At 40.7% G+C, this 13,262-nt stretch overlaps 1 protein-coding gene across 17 annotated transcripts in view; it reads right to left on the bottom strand.

The window, feature by feature from the left end:
* Positions 1–12,295, bottom strand: part of PPP1R9A (protein phosphatase 1 regulatory subunit 9A) — a 313,162-nt gene extending 300,867 nt beyond the window's left edge. For 5 of the 17 annotated variants that reach the window (XM_067042523.1, XM_067042526.1, XM_067042528.1 and 2 more), the window contains exons 1-2: positions 11,688–11,837; positions 8,333–9,952 (exon numbers count right to left, since the gene is read on the bottom strand). In XM_067042523.1, coding sequence (XP_066898624.1) covers positions 8,333–9,727 — 1,395 coding nt within the window. In that variant the 5' untranslated portion in view covers positions 9,728–9,952; positions 11,688–11,837. Of the gene's footprint in view, positions 1–8,332; positions 9,953–11,225; positions 11,661–11,687; positions 11,838–11,990; positions 12,086–12,132 lie in introns of those variants that run through there. The other 12 variants (XM_067042516.1, XM_067042519.1, XM_067042522.1 and 9 more) reach the window with 5 other exon arrangements.
* Between the last annotated feature and the right edge of the window lie 967 nt (positions 12,296–13,262).

Below are 13,262 nucleotides of genomic sequence, written 5' to 3'. Positions count from 1 at the left end.
AAGACTTTGGTCCTCCTAAAATATAAAATTTCCAAATATCTTTATACACTGCCTATTTCATTGTTCTTTTTGTAAGGATAGGGGCCTGAGAAAGAGCAGGTTTGGCTAAAACATTGGGAATCGTGCAAAAGGTTATCAATATCTCAATCATGCTGAACAGTGCTGTGAAGCTATTTCCAGAACAAAAGTGAGTGAAGCAATTAATATGTCAGCAACTATATTACAAAACATTTCTTTCTTTATTCGTAGGTTCCTCAGCAAGGTGTTTTAATATATAGTTCAAGCCACACTTTCAAAGGTCGAGTTGCTCTAAAAGCCACTTTATCAAAATGTACTCCGTTGGATTTAACCTTTTAATCATCTTAAAGTTTCTACTATAATCTATAGCATATATAACATTCCCGAGAGCAATTTAATATAACTTCTTCATTTTGAAATTTCAACAAAAGATGTTCAAACTTTTCCCTTTGAAATAACAGCACAAATATTTATGATAATGGTGCTGTACAAATATGTTTAAGAGATAATCAAGATAATAAGAGGTTAAAGCTGAGAAGAGGTCTTAGTGATAAATTACAAGTAAGAGAGCCTCAATTACAAATAAGAAAACCGAAGCCTCAAGACGTAGATTTGTCCAAGTTTACAGACTATCAAGAAACTTTTGGTGTTACTTTCATTATCAATTAATAATATTTAACAGTGACGTATATAATATACTTTAGTTGACAATGTGCAATAAATTAAATAAGTGCCTGCCCAAAATGACTTGTCTCATACATGGTTATATTATAGATAATAGCAAGTATGGCATATAAAATCTATATTGACATACTGAAGGAGGAGGAGAATTTTTAAAATAAAGAGTGAACTTTGTCCATGAACAATTCCAATCAACATAAAAGAATAATGAAAGCAAGAACATAAGAGCAGTAGGAAGGAAATAAGCATCCGGTCATTACAAAAGGGCAAGGGTCTCTGCATGCTAGAAAAGACCAATGTAAAGAGGAAAATTGGCATTAGCGCTTTTGCGCCTTTAGAGATACACTATGCTGAAGCAATCACTTAGCTTCATCAACAGCAATTTCAAGTTATGTGAAGAAAAGTGCAGTGTCCCAAGGTAGGGAGTGATTCTAACCATCCTCTTTGCCCCGTACAGTATTCTTCCTCAGTTAACAAATATGCTCATCCCTTTCTGGATCCTGCTGTTACTTCAGCTTACTGTCTTCTTTCTCTCCATGAACTGCATTAACAGGCAGGCAGCATTTGTTGTCCCCACACTGCCACTTCATCTTAAGAGCATGTCACCATCCCAAAATTCCTTTATCCTTGCTCTCTAGACCTTCGTAAGGTCTGCTGCCCTCATGGTATCTTAAATTTTAACATATCTCACGCCATACTCATTGCGTCTCCTACTCTCCCTTTAAAAAGCATGCCCCGGATCCCATTTATATGAAATGTCCAGAAAAGGCAAATCCACAGAGACAGAAACTAGATTAGTGTTTGCCAGAAGACGTGGGAAGAAGGGGAATTAGGAGTGACTGCTAACAGGCACAGGGTTTCTTTCTAGGGTGATGGAAATATTCTAGAATTAGATAATAGTGCTGGTTGCACAACATAGTGAATACACTGAAAACCTCTGAATTGTACGCTTGAAGATGGTGAATTTTATGTTATTTGAATTTTATCTTAATAGAAAATTGCAAATTAAAAACAAATGAAAATAAGCAAATATAAGAGCATGGGCGCGCGCGCGCGCACACACACACACACACACACACACACACACATAACGTGTCCCTCCTCCTAACTTTCCTTTTGCCTTGAAAAATAATAAACTTCCCATAAGTGGAATTATTCAAGCAGAAGCTGAATGATCATCTGTCAGCAATATGCTATTGAAGGGCTAACTGAAGTGAGTGGGGAAATTACACTAGATTACCCTTAAGTATTTTTCATCTTTAAGTTTCTACATCACAAACCAAGAGGAAGAGATTAGAACCAGGGAAATTTTTTAAAGTGACCAGAAAGAAAAAATATGAAGCATTACTTGAAAAGTATTCTTCTATTCAAAATGAAAACTGTAGAATATAATGAAGCAAAAGAACAAAAATGAAATAGATCCAAAAAGGAAGAGCATAGAAAATTAAGAAAAAATAGTAAGTAAATTAGATAACAGTACAAAAATCAAGAAATGATATTCAGAGTTTAACATAACAATATTTGTTTTGTTTATACAGAATTTATCCTGTAACTAATTGTATTTTTCTATGGAAATTCTGAAGCCTTTTTCTTTTTGAGCGGTGAAGAAGATGTTAGAAAAAAATCTAATGCAGACGAGATTTAAATCAAATTACTGCTAACTGGCATGTGACTGGATTAATAAAGTAAACAATGTATGGATGACATAACAAAGTTATTTTTCCCAAAATTCAGCCTCTTGTCTTTAAAGTCCATTACCCCAATACTAGCATCCTCTGTGAGGAAATTTAGAGGGGAAGAAAAAATATTGTTGATGATACAAAAAGCAAGAAACTTCAAATCTTTCTACTATGAATAAATGCCAGCAAACATCTATAATAGTCTGCTGTAGAAAAGAATCTCTTTTAAATACTAAATGACCAATGTTCAGTGAAAAAACAGAGGTAGACCCACGCGGTATTAGAAAGGGAGTCATTCAATAACTATTCATTATTTGATTTTACACAGTACATTAAAATATTTGACTTATTTACATGGTTATAAATCATAATTTATAAACCATCAAATTTTGAAAGTAAGTTCAATTTAAATGTTATCCAAATAAAAGCAAGCTATATAAGATGATGATGCTTATACTGTCTCTAGCAGTTTTAAAATTTAGGCTTCCAAAAGAATGAGAGAAATGGAATTTCTGAGTCTATCAAGAACTTCCTCCTCCTGTCCTTTTATAATTAAAAACTTAGACCATTGCACTTCCCTGGTGGTGCAGTGGATAAGAATCTGCCCGCTAATGCAGAGGACACAGGTTCAATCCCTGGTCCGGGAGGATCCCACGTGCCGCGGGGCAACTAAGCCCGTGCGCCACAACTACTGAGCCTGCCCTCTAGAGCCCACAAGCCACAACTACTGAGCCCGCGTGCCACAACTACTGAGCCCGCGTGCCACAACTACTGAAGCCCACACACCTAGAGCCCATGCTCCACAAGAGAAGCCGCTGCAATGAGAGGCCCACGCACAGCAACGAAGAGTAGCCCCCGCTCGCTGCAACTAGAGAAAAGCCCGCGCAGCAACAAAGACCCAACGCAGCCATAAATAAATAAATAATTTTTAAAAAAAAAAAAAACTTAGACTACACAAAGAGTCTAGGATATGACTCTTTAATGACCCAAACTCCTTATGAATTTAGGGCTCATAATCCACTTTGGTATCCAGAAACAGAGTGCTTCACGCACTTTACAAATTTACACCTGTTTCATCTTCAAAGAATATTATCCCATACAACCAGCTACAGCAGACGCATCTGGAAAGCAAATCTGTTAAGTGAGCTTCCCCAACATTTCGTTATAAGCCCCTTTCAGAAGCCAGAAAATTATACTTCAAAATCATATTCCAAACAGTGATCTGTTGACCAGCAGCATCAGCACCAATTTGAGAGCTTGTTAGAAATGCAAAATCTCACCCCAGACCTACTGTTTGAGAGTTTGCTATATTGCTTGAGAATATTAAATTCTGTTATAAAGGTCAAGAAAACAAATGGAATGGATGAAACTCTAAGAAGTGATAATCACTGATGGTAAGTAAGCTAATACTCAGAGACTCAGTTAAGTATAATAATGAAAGCTTGTAAGGCCAAGACAAAAGTTACAAGATATGTTAAAAATAGGTAAGTTAGTAACCTGTAAGACATTCCAAAATAGAAACTATTGTGGAACAAACAAGAGATTTACTTGTAGATAGAAAGGGGTGGAAAGACCAAGTCATTAGCATACCATCTCTGGTCTGACAGCTATGCCATCTCCATATCAGCCACCCAGTATGATCCTATTCTGGACCCACAGGTGCTCTAACCAAGAAATGCAAATAGCACCCATGGCTCATCAGCAGGCAAACTGGCAAAGCTACAGCTGTATCTAAGTGTACTTGTCCCCACTCTCTTCCATACAGCAAGTATGTATCCCAGGAAGTACGATGCCAAAGGCATCATGAGTCTGTGGAGTTCTTGCTCAAATATCAGCTCTAGTCCTCATAACCACACCGTCAATAGGAAAGGCTGATACAAAAGAGAGAGGGACAGGACACATGAATTTTGTGTACCCAGGACTCAGGTAGTGTGGTCCTTCCTTCCAACCTCTTTTGCACGCTAAGTGTGTTAACTTAGCCCCACCCACCCCCCGCCCCACTGCTTTCCTCTTACTTCTGGCTGTGTGTTTTAAACTAATTTGATGAATCGTGTGATTCAAACATTTAAATTTGGTTGCTGAGCCTATCTATTCCATACCTCCAGGATAGCTGGTAGTGTACTTGGAGGCTAACCACTGCATCAAGGTAATTTCCTACAAAACAACTACTGAATAAGAAATATGCATTTTAAAAGGTCCCCAGGTGATTGATATGCAAATTCAAGTTTAGAAGCACTGAGCAGGACTGTTAGAAAGAGAAAGCTGCACAAAGACAGAAATTTGGATTTCAGAACTATGCTCAGAACACCATCCTGAATAAAAGGCCTCGTATACCCCCTGACAATAACTCAGAGCCCCAAAAGAGGGAGAGAATGCTAAGAAACCCATTTTCAACAACTATCATGTAAGTCTCAGAGAAGCATTGCTGCTCTTGGTGACTCTCCTTTGAACACCAGCTCTGTAAAGCTCGAGGAAACTTGAGAAAACACACAAAAAAGTATAGCATTATGTATCCCAACATTAACCCAGAAATTTCATCTTGCTGGGAATTAGGGAAAAAAACCTTTTTCAGATATGCTATGTTTCAAGAACACCAATCCAAAGGACATAAGGCTACCAAAAACAGAAAAAGAGTCATGACTTCCTTAACAAGATTTCAGTGATGATCTTAGAAAGATCATCCAAGAACAGAGTTGAGCAGAATGACCTAAGAAGTGACCTTAATGGGCTGTACACCTCCCACCGACCACCGGTTCCTGACTTGATCAGCTCCAGTCATTTTATGTATTTATTACATTTGCATTGTTCCTGACACATAGTAAGGGCTCAATAAATGTTCTGAATTAATAGAAGAAATAATTTTAAACGTCACCCTTTCTAACTTTGATTTATCTAAGACAAATTTAATTCAATTCCTTGGTTCTGAGAAATTCTTGAGAATGAAGGTATAATCCCACATCTCAAATTAGCATCTTCCTAACACTCCCTCATTCCATATCTCGAAGTTGGATTTTACATTTTCTATTATTAATTCCATTCTAACTTTCCACGACACTATGAAACACATTAACCTATCCATTAAGAAATGATCTGACCATTTCTAAAAGTCACCAACAATTATACATAAGGGATATACTACACAGGAAAGATCAGCTATTATTTTGATATTTTTCTAGGTCCAGATTTAAGACATCTTAAGGAAATATCTATTTAAAACATCTATAGAAGAACTGAAATAGAAACTGAGGACATCGTCTCATACACACAAGATCTAAAACAAAAAACCAAAAGTGTTAAGAATGTTTACTCTAGTGGAGAATAAGATGAGACTATCGGGAAAAGAATGTAAAAGTTCTAAAACTCATTTCTGTAAGGAATATGCTCCCTATTACTTCTGAAATAGGGAATGTGTTTAAGTTTCAAAGGAAAAGATTTAAGTTGGAAATCGTAACTTCCGTTCCATAAATAAATATTTATAAAAAGAATAAGGAAACACACATAGGGAATGGCTGAGTGTATTCCCTTCCAAACGATCTATCAAATCCTGTTCACTCCATGCATTTAGTATAGCCAAGAACAGTTAAAGTACTCATAGAACATTAGACACTTCAGCACAGGTTTTTTACACTGTGTTTCATGGGTTTTAAATACCATGTGTTTAAGAATTGACTCTACAAGCTCACAGAGGAAAGAGGTAACCTTATAGATTTTTGTGTTCTCTGAAGCTAACCGCATGAGAATAGACATATGATAAGCCTTCAATAAACACTTACTGAATTTAATTATTACCACTCTCTGAGGCAAAAATCTTAACTGAAGAATAATCTAAACACTGCCATCATCACCACCACCAGTAGAAAAGTAGCACTCAAAATTTCCAAGTGAATCCACTTACATGTTAAACAATGGGAACAAGAAAGAGTAACTGTTTTATTCATTACAAAGGGCTAAGAATGAATCTTCTGTTTGCATTTAATCCACTCCAACTAGTACTGTTAACTGCCCACTAAAACGCAGCACATTATCTTTCACAAATCTGATGCTTGATCCATATTCTTAATGAAATGTGTTAACTTAAATGTATGTAATCTAGTTCATTCCTTGTTATGTGAAATACACAGTCTATTAAGTGAAAATTCAGAGGCAAAATGCTTATTGTTATAAATGGCAGAAAAAAAAATCACTTCAATTTCAAAGTATCACACCCAAAACGTGGTTTGTTCACAAAAGAGCATCCAAATTTCAATGATAAATCCTTTAAAATCCATTAAACCTATTACTATGCAGTTACATTTTGTGCAGCATAGGACCCAAATAAAAGGCTGGTGCCCCATTTGGTTGCCAAATTTTCATAAACTGCTATCCCCCATCAGGGAGTCAGCCACTGGTTTTAACAAACTCCTTGAAGAGTTCATTTCAGTTATTCCTGCCTTGCTCAAAGTGTAACAATTTAATCTTATTGCTTTCTTCCTCAGGGGTAAAAAGATGATGTTCCAAGGGGAGCACCTGCAAAGCGGATGTAAAAGATGAAATTTAGAAGCTGGCTGGAGAGGCCTGAGGGAAAGGCAACTATAAGATATTGGGGGGTCGGGGAGAGAATGACAAAGGAAGGTGGGAAAGAGCAGCAAAGGAACTTAGCTTATGTAGAAACCAGATTCACAACCCCAGTAGTTATTTCAAACATAGTTTAACTTGACATGGCCCATTCTGACCCAGAACTTTTGCCTTACACTAATGAAAGAAAAGTTTGCCTGCCAACACCAGTGAATAATTTCATAGATTATTAGATTATTTCATAATTACAGAAAGGTCACATTTATCTTTGCTATGTAAATTATGTATCTTACAGCCTTATATGAAAGTTTCATAAGATGGAAATAACAATAGACGGTGACTTTAGATTTTGAGGAGAAAATTTAAGAAGATACCAGATCTAATTCCAAATCTATCATATATACACACTGTGTAAGCTAAAAGCGCCTAGAAAGTGGTTTCAAACTACATATTCTGCCACCACAACCCCCCAGATTCCCCTAGGAGGGCATGCCAGCATCTTGGGGCTGAGCCGATGGACAAGTACACTTTGAAAAAGCACTCCAGGAGATTCTGATACTCAACCAAACACCTCCTGTCCCACTGCCATTATCAGCTAATAATGTTTCACCACCCGCTGCGGATGTACTTTGTGCTATTCTTCTATTCCAAGTGTTAACTAAGTGAAGTCATTAGAATAGAGCATCTGAATTCAATTGGCATTTATCCAGATTTTAAGAGGTAAAAATAAATCCATGAATGGCAAATCAATTTAACGTCCTTTCACACAATTTCATTTTAAAGCCATATAACAAATTCTGAACTCAAAGCTATTTAGAGTCATAGCTTTCCAATTAAAGTATTTAAGTCCGCTAACATATTTCCATGAATCCAACATTCACTACCAAGTAGCAGTACAAAAAAAAAGTTCCAACATTCCTCACAATCCACTTACACTTAAGTAAGGGATAACTCAGATTTTTTAAGCAAGTAAATAAAGAATATTATTTCAAGGTTATCGTAACTCTCCCTTTGTACATTATACCTCATATCCTACAGTGTTTCGATTCAGATAATTTCAAGTAAAACTAGTTAAAGAATTAATTCTATTTCAAACTAACACTCCTGGTTTTCAGTGTTCATATTATTCATACTCCCGTCCATTGGAATGTCTCTCACAATCCCCAAACTTCTTCAACTTCAGTATTACTCAGTACTGGTTTTATACAACTACAAAGCACATCGGGAAATAATATCTCTCAAACTCCAAACTTTTAAAATCACCTGACAACATGTGTATATCAACAACCTTGAATTCTTTATAGCTGTCAAAGCTAGTCTACATACAGTTAGGCCCAAATATTTAAAAAAAAAAAAAAAAAAAAAAAAAACCTTAGAAAAAACTTCGAAAACATACTTACCTTAATTGGAGCACTACTAAACTTAATTTTCCTATTTGCCGGGATGTCTTCTTCTTCTGGCAATCCAACGATTTCCGAGTATTCCATATCAGGTTGATAGTAATTGTTTTCATCACTATCTTCCTGCTCATCCTGTTCAGTGCCTGTTTCTCCCCAGTCTGAATTATACCTGGATCTCACCCTATATATATTATAGTCACTGTGCATGTAAACATGGGAGCTCCCAAAATTATTTGAATCTTCGAATACTTCCTTTCCACAACTGAATCTAGAAGCATCAGCAGAGGTAAAATCACCACCTGCAAGTTCCTTCTTATGTTGCATTGCTGCCTCACTCCCAACCAAATGAGCTTCTGCGTCTTCTGAAGGTTCGTTTTGTGGTGAAGGGATTTCAGGCTCTGTAACTGCCTTGTTTTCAGCACAAGGTTCTTCAGGAATGTCTTTGTCAATTCTGTCAGGAGTCTCTTGGCTAGATGTGGAGTCCTCGGCTTCCTTGCTCTGCTGTGCCTCTTCACTGGGCACTGAAGCTAGAGAGGTACTTTTCGAAGCCACTTCTAGTACTGGAGTTGTATTACTCTTCTGAGCATCCTCTGCATCGTCACTGTGTTTGCTTGGAGGAGACCAAGAATTAGAATCCTTAAGGTGCCCAAAGGTGTCAAGATTTGTAACAGTAACCGATGGTAAATTCAGGGGATAATGCCCAGTCACTGAGTATGCACTGTTCTCAGCCTTCTCAGAAATGATGGCACTGGGGGAATCGGTGTTCTCCAATACTGCACTCAGTTGACTCACAGTTGGGGAGACGGCCTCCGTCCGGGAGCTAAGGCTGTCCAAGGAATCAGTACTGCCTCTGTTGGACTTAGAACCACCCCATTCATCCTGAGGTTCACTCCCTCCAGTTTTCTCCTTCTTTGGGGAATAGCGGTTGTTCTGTCCTGACTCATGCACACTTCTCTCAAACATCTTGCGAGTTTCTGTGAACTTAGAATATGAAGGGCCATCATACATTGTGTCAAATCTACTAATTCGTTCTGAAACAGAGGACTCCAACTTAACAACTGAGCCATCTGTTTTTTCCAGAAATTCTTTGGGCTTCATTCGCCTCTGAGGGGATGAAGGTCCACCTTTCCCCCTTGTTTTGGCAATGACTGCAGCATTCTCACTGGGTTCCATACCCATTTGCATAAATAGATTTTTAATTCTGTTGACATTGGAGCCATATTTCCTTCCCCTGCTCTGCTGGGAGCCCTCACCTTCTTTTGTTTTCTGTTCCCCATCTGACTTGGGTTTGTCAAAGGTACTTTTCAGTGCCTGGAACTCAGTTCTATATGCATTCCTGTGAGGAGAGGCACTTCTGAGAGTGGTACGTTCACCTGAAGACTCGGTTTTCAACATTTTTACTTCAGGGGTGAAAAGCCAATGTTCATAATGATCAGGAAGAAAAAACAACAAAAAAAAAACCACAAAACACCTCTCTTCTCTAATCACCAGTATCTGGTCAAGAAAAAGTACCTCTCAAATGGCATACTGTGTCAGTGATCCTCCCAACAGGTGTATTAGGAAATTATTCAGTCAAGAGTTACACAAAATGGCTTTTTCAAAGCAAGACTAGAGGTTCATCTGTAATAGAAAAGAACGAATTTCTGAATTCATTTACTTATTTGAATTTACGTTTAGTCATCTATTATACATTTTTTTTCAAAGTGGCTTGGCCACATGTCAAATAAGAAGAAATTACATATTGAAATGGGAATTTCAAAGCCAAGAATTTAAAAGTTATAACTCTGATTGGTCTTTGGTAAAAAAACTGTTTCAAACATAACTTGAGACCCCTATCAAAATCACACACATACACACATATAAGTGACACATAAGTACACTTCAAAGCAATACTTTAGCCCAAGTTTTGGGTGGTTTTGTGAATGACCTTAAAAGAAACCAGCAGTTCCTAGATCTTTTAAGAAATCATCAAACTGTCCAGAAAAATGAAATTCACTTGAGATTCTCCACATCAGATAGAACTTATTCTTTCTGTACAAGCACAATTGAAAGTTCAGAATCTATGTTTACAAACTCCAAAACGTGTCTACAGAGGCTTATTTCACTCTTTCTGGGTCCGATATTCTCATCTACAGCATCCCCAAAACAACACTAGTGCAATTTCAGACCAAAACAAGCAGAAGAAAGTTCTTAAATGGCAGTAAGTTTCACTCTAAGTTCAGAACCACGTCAAATATTTGGAAGTTTCCTAAGAGTGAACATTATTAATTATAGAGTGGGATACAGGATATCATGGGAATAAATGTATGAGAACGTGGCGATCAGAAAATAAAGGACCATGAACCTCTTTTCATAGCCCTGATTTGTTTATTACACTTGCCTCTAACTTACTACAAGCTCAGAATACAACGCAATACTTGCTGGCTGGTCTCCTCTAGCCCACAGCTGGATTTCACATCAATATGCCAGCAAGCAAATACTTCAAGATCCGCTGAGGAGCAGACGTTGTAGTTCTAAAGATTTTTCATTTTGTTTTTGTTTTGTTTTTTAATATTACGCGGAGCCCTATCACCCTCACGCACCATCAGATGAGGAAGCACACACTTTCACTTAAACCGTTTCCAGACTCGGCTCCTGGCCCAGCACACATGCATGGCCCATGCAGACAAACAAGAAAGGCTTCAGAGTGTGGTGCCTGTTTTTTCTGTCAAGCTTCGACAATCTCCTTCTACCCTGACATTTGTTTAAGCCGTACACACCCTCCCCTCCCCCCAACACCCCCCCACTCCCTCCCCCGCCAATTCGAACCCGAAGGGGCGGGGGACGGGGGCGCTGGGGCCGCCGGGGTATTCAAAACCTGCCCTCACAAAAGACAAACATAAATAACACCAACTTGAGAGACAGCCGATTCCCGAGCCTGGTTCGGGACGCAATCCCTCGGCCCCGGGCAGGGGCAGGGCCGGGAGAGCAGGTGACGCCAAGCGCTATGGTAGGAGGTCGCTGTCTAGCTTTGTGCCAAGAAGCACCTGAAGTCCTAACACATTGGCTGCGGCTCCCGGCGGCTGCCAGGCGGATCCCAGTGTGGCATGGGGAGAGCCGAGCTCCCCGTCCACATTAAAAAAAAGAAGAAGAAAAAAAATTACAGGGTAATACTAATAAATCCCTTTGTTTTTCCTCCCAGTGTGCCAGGAAACAATAGATCCCACCGATAATGCCTCCGATCCTCAACCTAACGCTCCCCAACCGCAGCCCACCCCCACCCTCAGCCTGCAACTCAGCCTTTGTACATCCCGATATTTTCCTCCTCATCTCCACCCTCCCCAGATCCTCGCCCCGCGCACATCCTCCCCCTTACCCGAGCGGGAGCCGCCGCCGGTGGGGAGGGTCGGGCGGCCGCGGCCCCCACCCCCGCCTCCGAGGCGTCCCCCGCCCCACGGTGGCCGCGGCTCGGCTCGGCGCCGGCCCGCTCGTTGCCCCTCCACCCGCTCCTCCCGGCGCAGCGCGATGGGCGGCTGCGGCGGCCGCTTCCACGCGCGCCGCGGCCCCCCACGCGCGCCCGGCCCGCGGCGGGCGGCCCCGGGAGGCGCGCTGCGCTCCCTAACGCCATTGCGGGCGGGCGGCGGCCCGGGCCCCGACGCGCTCGCACACTCGGGCCGACCTGGGGACGGGGTCCCAGCCCGGGCAGGGGCTTCGCCCACGTGCGGCCGCCCGCGCCGGGCCGTTCGGCTGCCGGCGTAACGGGGGTGTAACGGGGGAGAGGCCGCGGGGGTGAGGAAGGCCCGGGGTAACAGGTGCCTCACCTCGGCTGATGGGATTAACTCTAGGGCCGCAGAGAGAGGGAGCCCGGCAGCAAAATCCCAGGAGAGGGAGAGAGAGGGAGCCTCTGGCGGCCAACGGAGGGCGAAAAGCACCGGCCCGAGGCGAGGCCGCCCCACCCCCTCGGCCGTGGGCGCGGGGCCCCTCGGGCCTGGGGCAAATCCTGCCCTTCAGCTCGGGTCCTGGTTTCGCGAGAACTGGGTTCTTGCGCTGTCTGCTGCTGGGGCCCCACGAAGTCTTCAGTTAACTCCGTGACCCCAGGGCATCCAAAACCCTGGGCCACGCTCCTGGCAGGGAAGGCCGGCACCTAGGCCCAGATCCAGAGTGGCCTCCAGTCCTCAGCTTAGGCCACTGTGCTTCGCCTAACACCCACCTTGACCTTCCGCTGCTAAAAGGAAAGAGGTGAGGAAATCTTCTGACTTCCTTATCAGGAAAGAGCTTTTCAGACTCCCCTTTTATAAATGCTCAGTTATCCCCTCCTTTCCCCATCAAACATTTCGGAAGTGTTACAGCCTTACTGCAAAATATAAAACCAATCATAACCGTCAATATAGACCTTTAAACCAACTCTCAAAAAAACTATGGAGTAGAAACTTTTAAGGATAATTTTTCAAGAAGATAAAAATATACTCTAACAGAAATGTAAAATGAAGCTATGTCAAAAATGTTATTTGACTCATCAGTTAGGGAGGGAACACCAAAATATTGCAACCCATCCAAATGGGAATGTGAAGAACAAAGCTTTATGGAAAATCAGAAAAGAGGCAAAACTGGTTAATAAGGCACTAAAATGTAATATTTTGAATTATCTCCTATACAGGGCAGTGATCAACTGTATCTATAAGGAACAAAATAATTTCGCATATATGTAGTTAAGAACCATTTACAGTATCGTTAAGTTTTTAGGGCTTATAGAGTCGTAAAAAGTCAAAAGGCAGGCAAAGGTGCAAACTACCGTAGAACCGTGAAACTCCGGAGTCCTTTAGATAACATCCAGCATTCCACTGAAAGGACACTCAATAATCTTTTGCCCATTTCAAAGGCTTACAGGAGTTTTTCCAACAGAGCTATTATTATCTACATTTTACAGATGGGAAAACTGAGGTTTAGGTTT

Source organism: Kogia breviceps, chromosome 9 (assembly GCF_026419965.1).
Source record: "Kogia breviceps isolate mKogBre1 chromosome 9, mKogBre1 haplotype 1, whole genome shotgun sequence".
Lineage (NCBI taxonomy): Eukaryota > Metazoa > Chordata > Mammalia > Artiodactyla > Physeteridae > Kogia > Kogia breviceps.
The sequence above is the reverse complement of the archived record's forward strand: the minus strand, read 5'-3'. Positions and strand labels throughout refer to the sequence as shown.